The sequence below is a fragment of the Ursus americanus genome, chromosome 10, assembly GCF_024610735.1.
Source record: "Ursus americanus isolate L20-20 chromosome 10, mUrsAme1.1.p, whole genome shotgun sequence".
Taxonomy (NCBI): domain Eukaryota; kingdom Metazoa; phylum Chordata; class Mammalia; order Carnivora; family Ursidae; genus Ursus; species Ursus americanus.
Window position 1 is genome coordinate 78,622,751 of NC_142136.1, and position 14,101 is coordinate 78,636,851.

A 14,101-nucleotide genomic window follows, 5' to 3' on the forward strand; every position below is an offset into this window, starting at 1 on the left:
CACTTAGTTGTATCCCTCAGCTGCTGGTCCCTGCTCTAATTCTCCCTCTCCTGTCCCTAAAGGCTGGCAGTGGTGGGGACAGTGCTGGGGGTGGGGGGTGAAAAGGGCAGGGTGTGTGTCTAACAAAAGCTCTGTTGCTGCTCCTTATGCCAGGCTCCTGCACCAGCCTCCGCTTCTCCATATACCCCAACCACACCTTGGCAATTAGTTCCTTGGTAAAGAATCTCCACAAATTATCCTACCATAAGTCTGCCAACTCCAGAGTCCATAGTTCAAAATATCCACAGAAAGTAGCAATTGCACGCCTCCTTGATCTGTGTTTATCCTGTTATTTATCCAATCTACTGTGCCCTCTAATTCAACCATTATATTTTTTCATATGCAATATTTTGACTAGGTTCTTTCCTGTGGTTGTCTTGGGTCTTATTGCTAATGATATTTTCCTAAATTCAGAAGGATATTTATTGTGTTTATTAATTTTCTGGAGTCTGTCTTTTCCAATAATTCTATTTCAAATAATATGTAATCTTCAATCTGTTGTATTTCTTATGTGGCAACCATAATTCAGAGATGTACAGTTATTTTCACATGTGTTCTCATATTCCCCATGGGTTAGCAGCTAACTCTGTCACTGTTGGGTACTCTGCACTGGAGAAAGACAGAAGTCCTGACGAATTCAAGGGGAAGGGAGGGTGACCCCAGACATCAAAAAGCCACTCTTAGCCTCTCCTTCATACTGCCACCTGCCAGGCAACTCCTACAACCAGGGTTTCAATTTTAAAGTCCTTAGAAGAAATTACAATGGAAGGACTAAGTCTCCCCGGGTAGTGCTCCCCCTGCGAAGTGGGGGGGGGGGCACAGAAGTAGAGGCATGGAGGGCGTGTACTCAAGCTAGCTGTCTGGACCTACACACTAGTTGACATGGCCACCCTGCAACACACTGGCACCTGAGAAATATTAGGCAGCATTTGTCACAGGGTATAGGATAGGTAAAGAGCAGAACACGAAAAAAGCCTTCTTCAAGCCCATTCTCTCATCGCCCTACCCTCTTCCCCCAGCTACAAGCCACTTCAGGATCACCTTTTATTTTTCCAAGTTTTCTCATTGATTCCACATTTTCTTCTTACCTCCCCTGCTCACCCACGGTTTCTTTGGGGATGTGAGCCAGCAGCCCTTTGAGAGCTCCTAAAGGCAGGCCTGGTGAAACCTACTGCAGTGGCACTCTCAGCCTGTCCCCCAGCTGCAGACTCACTGACCCTGCAAACCTGCTCTGCACCCTGACATCAGTCTTGTTACTTGGCATCTTTTCTTGCCATTGACCAGGGCCACATTTGGGATGGTCAGCCCAAGCTTCTTATCATACTTCTCACAGGGATCCTGAGAAAGGAAGTCACACAGGGCCTTGAGGTGCCTGAGAATGGCCTGCATTAGAGGGAATATCTCTGAGCTCCTTGAAGAGATCTGGGTTGGAATTTCTGTTCCACTCTTTACTGTTCCCATGACCTCAGACAAGTTGCTTGACCGTGCTAAGTCTCAGGCCCGGATCTATAAAAAGAGATCAACCCTGGATAATAACACTGAGTGTTGAAGCTGGCTGTGGGTAACAGGGAAGCAGGCTGTGGGAGAGCTGTGGTGTAGCAGATCCGCAGAGTGGACTGGAAATGAATTTGCATCTATGAGTTGGGGCCAAGACACTTCATGGAGGAGCAAGCAGTCACACCATTCCATGCTTCACACAGAAACATAGCTATTGACGGATGAAACAGGAGTCTCTGTTTGAGAGAAGCCCAATACAGTCACCATGAGTTGAGGAAAGTGGCAGTTCCAGGGGCAGCAAGCAGGTAGCTAGTGCTCCAAATCTGAACCAAGTGCTGACCCCCACATCAGGGCCCAGCAACCCAGACATGGAACCTCATAGTGGAGTCTACTAACATGAGGGAATGGTGTTTGTGCTCACTTTCAGATCCTGCTGAGCTGGGAAGGAAACCTCTGCATGAGTAGCAGAGGGCTTAAAACCAGCAAGATACTGGTGACCATGTGCATGTGACTTGACCTGTTCCCACCTGCTGGTGAGAGACTAGGCTGTTTGAGGGACAAGAGTGGAAAGATTTTGCACAGAACACCTGCTGGCACTTTGGATGCAGCGGGCATGCAATGGTTAGGGGCTACTCCCTGATCAGCAAGTATTCAGGTTGGGGGCCTGTGGTTGTGAGACCCTTCTGAGCATTCTGCTAACTAGTTAATAAGTTTCTGTGACCCAGACATGTTCGTAGGGGGCAGCTCAGGACATGGCTTTGAGCTCAGTGCTGGCCCAGCAGGTCCAGGATCAGCCAAAGCACAAGCTATGTCAAGTCCCTAGGAGATGGTGGGCTGGGCCTTGAGAGACTGGGGAAAGACAGAGCTGTGGGTACAAGGAGACTTAGACTGACAGCTAACCTCTCAGGGTTAGAGTGGAGCACTGAGGGCAGCTTACTTGAGAATTTAGACTTTCACAGTCTACTTCATATAGAGTCTTTCCAACAGAGCCTATGTGACCTGTGGGCCTGGAATATCCTTCATGCCCAACTCCTGGCAAATTATCCACCTCTAGGAGAACCCACCCCCATTGCACAGGCCATTAGTTCTCTGTGGGACCTAGGGCATGCTACTTCCTACACGGGGTGAGACCCTGGCCCCTAAGCCATGATAGTTCTTCTGGAAGACTCCCCAAGGCTAGTGGCTCAGCTCTGGATGGTCAGCAAACCCCTTAGTGTCCCGGCCCTTCCCCACCCTAAGCCAGGGAGGAGGGAGGTCTTCCTGTGCTGAGGAGCTTGAAGGACAGTAGCGTGGGGGTGGAAGGTAGCTCAGCAGGTCCGAAACAGGAGCAGGAAGCTTCTTTAATTATTTTTATTTGGTCAGGCCTGGAGCAGGCCTCAGATGGACAAGAGAGCTCAGAGATGGACACAATTAAGAAGAATGCAGAGCCTGTGGGCACTAACGCAGACAAGCTTGTGGGGGGGGGGGCAGGAGGGGCACCATGGGGTCTGTCACAGAGTCCTTAGGGAAATCAGCAGCAGGAGGAAGGTCTGTGAGGACACAAGGGTTATGCAGGTGCTGGGCTTGTGGACCATGCCCAGAGAAGTGAAGTCACTCAAAATAGGAGGTTTTTCCTGAGGAGGAGCAAAAGAAGGATCGGGATTGGGCGAGGTGCTCCGCTTCTCACTAATCCAGTTGGAGAAGTAGGTGAGCCTGGTGAAGACGCTGGGGCTTATGGGGTAGTGGCAGGCCAGACTCCAGCTAGACAGCCCCATCAGAAACCAAGTACTACTGTTCAGCTTGCAGACCAGGGGGCCCCCAGAATCTCCCTGAGGAAAAAGGCAGCATGAGTTGTGGGAACCAAGATAGAGGGGGACACATATGATTTAGGCAGTGTGAAGAAGGTGCCCTTGTCCTCCACCAGAGTAGAATTTGGGAAGCCTCATGTCAAGTGGGCTGTGAGGGGTTCTCATCAGAATCACCTGAAGGATTTGGGAAGTCCAGACACAGGGTCCCACTCCAGACCTCTTCAATCAAAATCTCAAGGGTATGTTCTGGAGCTCACTTCACAAAGCCCTGGAGGTGTCCTGAGCAGCCCTCTAGGCTGGAAGTCACAGACCTATGAGAATGTACAGGGGGCTCCAAGTGTTGGATGCCAGCCCTTTGTGCTCTTAGCTCTATGTGAGAGAAGGTACCACCTGATGTCCCATGGGGCCTGCAGGCCTCTGGCTGAATCCTCAGCCCCATACTACATCCCACCTGAGCCTTTGTCTTTGGACTTATTAAGGTGTCTACTTTACCTCCATTTCTTTGTTTAGGTTCTTTAGAAAATGCAAACAGTTGGATGTGTCAGAGGGAAAAAAAAGTGATGCCTGAGTCCAGAGTGGCAGGTATTCAGAATGGCAGGGAGCCCAAGGGGTCCCAGAAGAATGCTGGGGACTTGGAGCTCAGGACTTCAAGGCAGAAAGGCACCTGCTGCTTTGGGGCGTAATGCTTCCATCTCATGGTCTAAGAAGTAGGGACCAAGGAAACACAGCATCCTTCCAGCCTTCTGTTGAATAAACATGACTGAGCCCCCTCTGTGTGCAGGAGACATTGATGTGACATGGACAATGAACATAGACAGTAGATCACACACATTTGCAGATGCAAGATGTGGAACAGAGGTGCCCAGGGTGAGATGAGTGCCAAGAAGGGTGGCTCTGCCTGGGCCATCAGAAAGCCTCTGAGCTAAGATAGGAGGGATGAACAAGGCTTGACCTGGAAGATGCAGGCACAGGTAGGCAGCCTGCTTGGAACAGATGAGGCCAAGGAGCGGCAGGGCCAGGCTGCAGCCCTTATCAGCTGGGAGGACAGGGGTGAAGGGACATAGAAGGACACTCAGCAGGGAAGTAATGTGACCTGGTCCAGATTCTAGAAGGATACTAGGATGTCCTGGGGCTGGGTGAAGCACAGCCAGTGGCAGGGCAGAAATCAGCACAGGGAGCCCAGTCAGGACATTACTGCGAGCAGAAAGAGTATGACAAAGACAGGAAAGCAATGGTAAGGCACAGGATTTGTCCTATTTGACCCTTTCCCTCCATCTAAGGTAAAAATGGAGCAAGGCAAGAAAAGCAGGATAGGGCTGAGTGGTGAGTCCTTGGTGCACGGAGTTCAGAAAGAGGTCAAAGAGAGCAGGAGACAGAGGAGGGGCTGCCCTCTGAGTGTGATGGGAGATGTTGCAGGTGCATGGCTGAGCACCAGGTGGGAGGAAGTCAGAGGTGAGACCTAGGCATCTGGCTATCTTGATGGGAGCACTGTGGAGAAAAGGCAAGCACAAAAGTCTGATGGAATGGGCTGAGGCAAGAAAGAGAAGGGAGCAGGCAGGAGAGGGCATGTGCAGACACCCTTGGGGTAAGCCCTGCTGGGAAGGCAGGCTGAGAATCAGGGCAAGAGGAGAATCTCTCCTCCCTTTGGAGGAGGGGAAAAGGTACGTGTAGGGTGTTTGAAGATGAGAATCATAACAGTATGTTTCTGAGCTGGTGGGAGATGGCCAAGGAGAGAGACAACGAGCTAGCAAGAAGGAACAGGAGAGGGAGGGGCACTATAGGAGGAAGCCCATGGGGGGGGCGCAGAGCTCCAGAGGAGGGCATCGGTTTTCTAGGTTTGACTATCATGCTACCTCACCTTGGGCTACCCACTTTCCTCTCTGTGTCTCAGTTTTCCCACCATAAAACAGAAGGATTCCACAGAGTAGAAGACATTCTTAACACCTATATCCAATAATATACTCATGTCCTACAACTCAGTAAGAAAGGCACACAACCCCTTAGAAATAATGGCAAAAAACTTGAATAGATATTCTTTAAAAGAGGCAATGTACATCTGAAAAAGTGCTATCTCCAGAGAAATAAAATTGAAAATCACATGCAATCGTTAAATTGAAAATGGCAGGCAACATGCAGTACTGGAGACAACATGAAGCAATGACAACTCTCAGCCACTGCTGGTGGGGGTGCAAATTGGTACCAAGCAGGTTAGAAAGCTGCTCTCCAGGGGCGCCTGTGTGGCTCAGTCGTTAAGCATCTGCCTTCGGCTCAGGTCATGATCCCGGGGTCCTGGGATCGAGCCCCACGTCAGGCTCCCTGCTCGGTGGGAAAGCCTGCTTCTTCCTCTCCCACTCCCCCTGCTTGTGTTCCCTCTTTTGCTGTGTCTCTCTCTGTCAAATAAATAAAATCTTAAAAAAACAGAAAAAAAAGAAAGCTGCTCTCCGTATGTATGAGCAATGAAACTGCATACTTTATGGCACAGTTATTCTACTCCCAGAGTTATACCCAACTCAAATATGAACCAATGTGCACTAAAACATATGCGCTAGGATGTTCATAGCAAATCTATCTGTAATGGTCTCAAGTGGAAACTATCCAAATGCCACCAAGACTAGAATGGATAGATAACATGATAGTATATTCACACAGTGGTTTACCATATAGCAGTAAACGAACAATGTAAACTACACTTAAGATAGATAAATCTTGCAAACATAATATTGCCTGGAAGAGACCAGATGAAAATGCATCCTGTATAATTCCATGTATGTAAGTCTCAACACTAATCCACAGTGCTTCAGAAGCCAGAGCTACTCTCAGGGAGTTAGTGACAGGAAGGTGGTATGAGGAGGACTCTTAGGGTGCCTGTTACAGGAGTGTGCTAATTTCTAAAATATATCAAACAGCGCATTTGTAAATTATGCCCTTTTCTATGTACACTATACTTCAACAATGTTTTTTTAAGAAGACATGTATGGTATGAAGAAGTACTCTTTGGGGGCTTCTGACCTTCAGCTCTGACACTTCAGACTGGGGTAGGCTTAGGAGGAAGAAGTCAGGGGCTAGGACAGGGTTCAGAGAAGACACATGGGGACAGACACCACCGGAGAAGAGAGGCAGCCTGAGTTCCCACTGCATAAACAAAGCCAATCTCACTTACTCGGCAGATGGACTTTCCTGTCATGAGGTCCCCAGCACAAAACATATCCTCATGTATAGAATATTCGCTGCCGCTGGATTCTGGCGATTGGAAATACATTTTACAGACCTCACTGTCAATAATGCCAACCTCTCCTTCCTGCAGCTGGAATGGTGAAGCCAGGAAATCTGCAGGGGGTTAGGGGTAGGGGAGAGGTCAGATGTGGGGTGGAGCCTGGGAAGGAGGCTAGTTCCCTCTCCAATCTGCCTGCTAATGGACATGCTGCCAGTTCTAGCTGACAGAATTGGGAAGTCTCTCAGAGGATTGCAAAGATGAGGGGACAAGACTTTCAGGACAGACAAGAGAGTGAAAGTGGGAAGGGCCAGGAGAGAGGTCTATGTGGCTGCAGTGGGGTGGGAGTGGGGGTTGAAAAAGACGAGGCAAGGACATAGCAGGGTCCAGAGCAAGCAGGGCCTCTTTCCCAGGACGTGGAGTTCAGATTTCATTCTAAGCACACTGGGAAACCACTGAAGGGTCTCCTTCTGTTTTGAAAACAATTAATGTGGCAGCTATGCAGAGCGAGAAGTAGAAGCACAGAGGGTGGAAGCTGGGAGTCTGGGCTTGATGTGCCTACTAGATGCCAGGTGGGGTGAGGTAATAAGACCAGTAAGACATGGCCCGGCCTCAAGGAGCAACTGGTCTGTGGATGCTTCCCATGTGGATTCTATTTCCACACATTGCTCACAGATCTGACTGGTGTTTGCATGTGGCAGCACAGTGTCACAGTGACAGCTCCCTCCTGAGGAGTGCTTGCCATGTGTAGCTGTCATATATCCTCAGGGCAGGCCAGGCCCAGCAGCTATGGTCAGGGGAGGGCATGGAGGAAGGAGAGCTGCAGGCTCTGTCTGCTCCTTCTCTCCTGCTCTAGCCTGTGACTTCCCCTCATGTCGCAACTCCTACCGTCCTACCTGTCTTGCAGAATCCACCTTGCTCTGCTGGTGGTTCTTAATGAGCAATAGTCCATCCCAGGAGGGTGTCTCTGGAAATACTGGAGAGTTGGCTGTTCTCATGATGAGACTGAGACTGACATGTAGTGGCCAGGAGCACAGCAAAACAAGTCTTGCCCCAAATGCCTCCAGTGAAATACTCTGCCAGATCATGGCAGAACTATGACCCTCCCTACAAATCATGACAAATTGACATTCTAGTTTCTTCACTCAACATTATATTTTCCTAAGTCAAAAGTATTCACCATTGTGTAAAAAGGCCCACCATTTCTCTTGTCTCAGCCTAAAAATAGACAAGCCCCTCAAGCTGGCAAAACGGGCAGTTTTACTTGAGTTAATGGATGAGGGGAAGTGAGAGTCACAGAGGAAAATGTTCTTAAGCCATAAACACCCCAACTTTGCCTCCCAGGCAGCAAGCTAGCCTGCTTTTACTTCCTCACTGCTGCCCCAAGTACCTTCCATGGCAGGGGAAGCCCAAGAGGTGTTTGGTGAAGACTTGGAGGGGCCTGACATGGTCCTAAGCAGGACTTGGGAGTCAGGGAGGAATCCTGAATGGTTTGGAGTCAAGGAGTCCAAGTTCCTGATTCCAAAAGTTAGAGATGCTCAGACTTTTTGATCCATCGGCAGAAGGAAACTTAAAACTTGAGATGGACAAGGTATCAGGGCTGGAAGGGCCCTACAATGGGCATCGCACCCCCCTCCTCCTTGGCCCTTGCCCTCCCTGCCTGCCCTACCCCTACTCACCATCCTCGGTGACCATCCCCCAGCCAGTTACCCAGCAGCTGCTGTGAGGGGGCAGCTTCGTGGTCGGCCCTGGGAGGCAGGCAGGGAGAATGTGGGAAGTGAAGTTCACAGGCAGATGCAGTTGCAACAGGGCAATGTCACTGCCCATGAAGTAGCGCTTGTTAAATTCATCATGAACAATGAGTCGATACACTGTCATCTGCTGGCTATGCTCAGTGGGATGCTGGAGCTGATGGTACCCGAGCAGGATCCGGTAGTCAGATGGTTCATGGGACCTGTCATGAGAGGCTGCATAATCACCTGTCTCCTCTGTGTGCTGGGCCAGCACCCTCGCACCCTCACCTGACTGTTTACCCCCAACTTCCCCCACTGTCTTAAGCAACCAAACACAACCATTATTCCAGAGGTTGCTCTCTTCTCCCTTCCTAATATTCTTGTCAGTTGGTTTAGATGCCTGTCTATAGCTTCAGGACATCAGTCCTTTGAAAGTGTCTGATGGCCTCCCCAATATGCCCCCAAATCAAAGGAGCAGAGTGTCTCAGTGCTGGAAAGAAACAGCGGAACACATCACACTATGCCCCTTCATTTTAGAGGAGATAAGCCTTGGCTTGTTCCCAGCTCTGACCAGAACCCTTGGAATGTCCCATTGCTTGAAGTAGTTCTCAAAGACCCCATTTCCCAGCCCAGAATGATCCATTCCCTCTTCCCAGTCTTCACACACACATACTTCTCCAAGGCTGGTCCCCATCTGGACACAGGCACTCAGTGAGTCTGTATGGAGCAAATAGGGGAACGCATATAACTGAACTTCTCTTTGTTTCTGGAACATGAGCAACTTTCCAATACAAATGGCCTGCTTGTACTGCTACTTGGCCAAATTCCACATGCCTGTGCTCTTCTCCCACAAGGCCTTGATAGCTCCAAGCCCCTCTTCTGATGGGACTCATGGCATCTCCCTTGACACTGGCTCAAAATCCATCCTCTTGCATATTCTGGCCTCTCCATCCTGCATCGCAGTAGTTGGGTTTATGTCTCCCTTCCCTGATAGTATGAGAAGCTTTAAGGTCTGCATCTCCACATCCTCCACAGTGAGCCTCCTATGGGACCTGGCACCGATGGGTGCTAAATAAACAAATAGAACCCAGGTGGGGTCTCAAAACCAGTTGCAGCCAATGGCTCTGACCTCCTCTGACTTGGAGTGTGATGTTCTCTCCACTCCCTCTGGGCACAGAGTAAGTTCAGCCCATTCTCCTGACTGCATTCAGTCTCCCAGGACAGAGACTATTTGCCTCCCTCTGGCCTATAGGGACAATACTGACCACAGGATCTCTTAGATACATAGTTCTACAGCAGTGGCAGGAATTTCTGCGTGCTGGTTAAACTGGCTGTGTCCTGGGATGCCTCCAGAGAGAAATGTGCTAGAATGTGCTGGTGGTTAGGACCTAGGAAAGTCTCTGCAGTTGTGCTCATGATGACTTTGAACAGCCTGACTGAAAGAGTACAAAATAATTGTCATTTTGTCCAGGCCCTGACTGATGCTCCCCCAGTCCTGGGAAGTGCAGGCCCTGGAACTACTGTTGTGACTTAAAGCCTAAAGCCTGTGCCATATGTTCAGCCAGGGACAACACATCCACTACCATTTGCAGAAGAGGAAACTGAAACCCACTGAGATCTTGTTGGGCTGTCTAGAGCTGGGCAAGATGCAGAAACCAGAGTCTACTGTGAGTGAGAACAGGACTTAGAATCCTAAAGTTTAAGGAAGACAGAGTGGGCTGGAGGCAATTCTTTTGGAACTAAAGTCTGTTTTCCAGTATTTACTGATAATCACAGTTAGAGCTGATTTCCATTCAGCTATTTACAAGTAATGTACATGTAGCTGAGATAACTATACCATCTTGGTACGTATTACCAAAGTGAGGAGGGGGACAGATGGGGATATCCCCAGAGGGAGACATGAGCTAAATGGCCTTTGTCCTGGGAGATGCGAACTCAGATTGTCAGGAGACTGGAATCAGATGGTAAGTAGGGATGGCATTCCAAGTAGAGGGGACTGCTGGGTCAAAGGCAGGGGCAACAGCCCTTCCCTAGGGAAAAAGGGCTGGGACACACTCAACCCCTTCTGTTCTGCCCATCTTGTGCTCCCTCCCCAATCCCACCCCAGCAGCTGGGCCCATTGGGAACACGTACTTTTGGAAGCAGTGGGCAGCTGAGATCACCCAGTAGGCATCTATGAGGGCAGCTCCGCAGATGTGCTTGCCAAGATAGAGCAGGCTGGCCTGCCATGGCCACCGTTGGTCAGGCGCATTCTGGCCACCAAAGATCTTCCCACTTACTGCTGGTTTCCCACACACTGTGGAGACAATCCTACCCATGAAGCACCTTTATTATGGATGTCAGTCTTGGTGCCTCTAAATGTCAGCATCAACAGGCTCAGGACCACCACGGACCCTCCTCACTTTCCAGCTGGGACATCCAAGGCCCATGGCTCATGTAACAAAGGGCCATCTGGCTTTGCTGGTGATGGTCGTGCTAAGGAAGCAGTCTATGGGTCTAGGTAAGAAGCGGGGAGGGCAGTCATCAAAGGGGAGGGAAGCAGGCAGCCGCAGAGACACACATCGGCACTCACTGGGGTGCAGAGGTCCAGGCCCAGAGGTGGTGCTGCTCCAGGCCTTCCCCAGACCTTATTTAACTTAACTAGCACACCACTGTTTGAAGTCCCCAAAACTGAGGACTTACTGAGGGATGCTGTTTGCTCAGGGCTATTGATGATTAAGTGGTTGCACCCCTCCCCCCTCAGCCTAATGTTCTAGGGAAACTGAGAGCAAACGGGACACATTCTGCTTGACAATTCTCCTTCTGAAGCACTGCATCTCCTTCTTCATTCTTAAAATGAAGAGGGTATGGGGGCCCACAGTGACAGGTCAGTGCCAGACCTCTGCCCTTGAACTGAAGATGTTTGAGACCCAGTGGGAAAGACCCTGATCTCCTCGGACTCGGCCCTCCCTGACCCAAGGAGGGACCTACCAGGGACCCTGAGACTCTAGAGCCCCACTTAGTCAGGTAGAGGTCCTCCTGGCTGGTGGGGTTTGGGAGGGCCACTTGAGAGGTCGGCGAGCCTGACGCCCACTCACTCACCATCTGTGGTGTTTCCGTTGGGCTCAGCGTGCAGCAGCGGTGGGCGCAGCCAGAACAGTGCTGCGGCCAGCACGCAGGCCCCCTGCCAGCCTGGGCCTGAGCCCTTAGCCTGGGCGCTTGTCATCCGGCCAGTCCACGTCCGCCTCCCAGATGAGTGGACTGCACCGCACGGGGCTGCGGGGGCCGCCGGGAAACCGCCTTCCTCTGTAGGGAGTGTCCCCCTCCCAGCCTGCCCTGCGGCCTCCTTGGGTAGCCAGAGAAGGCAGTGGACCAAACGTGCCTTGAGCCCGGAGCCCCCAGGCTGATAGGGGAAGCAGAGGACACATAGGGTCTTCTGCCCAGGGACCCCAGTTTGATGGCAGAGATATCAGGGCAGTTATGGTGTATGCCCAGGAATATGTATTAATGGTCAGAGGCTAAGGACTTCTATAATATCACCAAATATTTCCAACTGGCTTTCGAGATCCAATTCACTCATTTCCGCCCCTCCCCCCATTTACATAATTAGATCAGATCCGCTATCGATAATATCCCTTTCTTAAACTCACTTGTGCAAAGTAGCATGGCATAATCATGGGTGTATTTCAGCAGGAGGGCATTATTCAAGGGTATGGGTTGCATGGGGAGTCCAGCCTCTGGCTGCTAACCACTCATGTTCTTCCCCAAAGCAAAATCATTCACTATATCCCAACGATTCCAAGGGTCTCATCCCATTACTGTATCAACTCAAAATTCAGTCTCGTCTGTTAAAGGAGGTCACTAAGAGGACATGACCACAGGTTGATCTTACAGCTGGATTCAGGCAATTGGAGGCTCTACATTCTCTTCCCTGGCCTTGGAATGTATGCTCTGCCTAACAAGTGGGGGCTGCTCCAAGGACACAGCCTTGAGAGAGTAAGGTGTTGTTGAGACCATCTGGACCAAAATATGTGACCGAGTCCAGTAAAGGCTTCTTCTTCTTCTTCTTCTTCTTTTTTAAAGATTTAACTTATTTATTTGACAGAGAGAGAGTGTGTGTGCACAAGCACAGGGAATGGCAGGCAGAGGGAAAGGGAGCAAGGAGCCCGATATGGGGCTGGATCCCAGGACCCTGAGATCATGACCTGAGCCAAAGGCAGATGCTTAACCTACTGAGCCACCCGGGCGCCCCCCCCCAAAGGCTTCTATATAAACTTTAATATCATGGCCTGCCAGTGTAGGGATCCAGTCATCTTGTGATCCCCCAAGACAAGCCTCATACCGAAGTTCCCTTGAGAATTAAACCTACCAGCTACCAATCTGCAGCAGCCTGACTCTCTCTAGTCTCTCTTTGCCCTCCGTGTCCAGGGGCCAGTCTGTGAGCCAACCTCATCTCACTGTAAACATCGGTATCTCATCAGCTCAAAGTCTAAAATCTCATTGCTGAAATCCTCTAAGTTAGGTGAGGATGAAGTTCCAAGCTTTAATGCATTACACGTAGTTCTTAAACACAGTTCTTCTTCCATTTGTGGATCTAGAAAACTAAAGAAACTACCTACTCAACATTCTCAACATACAACGGTGGGACAGGCCGAGGAAAACAATCACAGACATTGCCATTCAAAGAGGGAGAAGAGATGGAAAGTAAAAAGGAGTTACTTGTCCATCCATAAGTTTATATATCCTACTGGGCAAGGTCTCAAGGCCTTAGGAAAAAATTCTCTGTGACTCCTGGCGCTGCCCTTTGGACTCTTGGTCATCCTTCTTTTTAAATTTTTTTTTTAATTTTAATACTTGCTTCTTTTATACTCTCTGAAGTGTTTTGTTTTTCTTTCCCTCTTCCTTACTTTTCCTTGTCCTTTAATATTTCCTTAAACTTAACAGGAAATATTCAAAATCTATAAAAGAACATTTGTAGTGCTTTAGAGATTTACCTGAATGAAGTTCTAAATTTTTCTGTATGAGTCATGTAGTCCTTAATTGATAATTTCATGAATTATAGCTGCAATATCAATGACTATATTTTAAAGAAGAGCTTTAAAATACTGCTCTAAATTCACCTGAAATAACAGAGACTCACTGTAAAAATCACAAAGAAAATAATAATTGGGAACACTCACCGTGTCCTTTTTGGGGGGAGGGAGCACACAGTTGCACAAAATTTGCACCTGAATAGCTCTGTCAGCTTGCTTCCTCATAGTGGACATCTGAGGGTCCAACTTTCATTTTATGCTTCCTCTGATCCCTGTTAGTACCAGACTTCCATACTCCTGCTGACATCAACTCTGGAATCTTGTGGTTCTTGTGTGGATTTCACTGGGTTTCACACTATTAGACAAAGCCACATCCACACATATTTTTGAGATGACTCCTTCTCTAAATTGGCTTCCCGTCGAGAAGTTATGTATATGCCCTCCACCCCTGCGTGCCCCCCCCCACAAATGCTAAAAACACTAATATAGTCAGAGACATAGAAGACAAGACTGAGAGTTTTGAAGGGAAGCTGGAGGAATGGAACAGAATGGGGAGGGCGGGAAAGCATTATGACCTGGCTTCAAAGGAGGTATCAGGAATGGTGGAATGAAGGCGTAGCAGGCGCTAGGAGTGACGACTGGGCAGGAGCCAGGGCACACAAGGCAGGTGTGTCTGAGGACAAAGGCAGCCTCCCAATGGGAAGCCACAGGAAAACTGTTTCCAGGGAATGTGGGAGGTGAGGGGGATTTTGGAGAGGATGAGGTACCGGAGCTTGCTGCTCACCATCTGGGCTGCTTCTGAAGTGCTCGGAGGAGGAGAGG

At 49.5% G+C, this 14,101-nt stretch overlaps 1 protein-coding gene across 1 annotated transcript; it reads right to left on the minus strand.

Moving 5' to 3' along the window:
* Positions 1–3,026: 3,026 nt before the first annotated feature.
* LOC123791754 (serine protease 40-like) lies at positions 3,027–11,472 on the minus strand. Its single transcript, XM_045796718.1, has 5 exons — positions 11,349–11,472; positions 10,401–10,563; positions 8,214–8,488; positions 6,484–6,650; positions 3,027–3,344 (listed from the first exon to the last, which is right to left on the minus strand). The coding sequence occupies exons 1-5, from the start codon at positions 11,470–11,472 to the stop codon at positions 3,027–3,029; spliced, it is 1,047 nt and encodes a 348-aa protein (XP_045652674.1).
* Between the last annotated feature and the right edge of the window lie 2,629 nt (positions 11,473–14,101).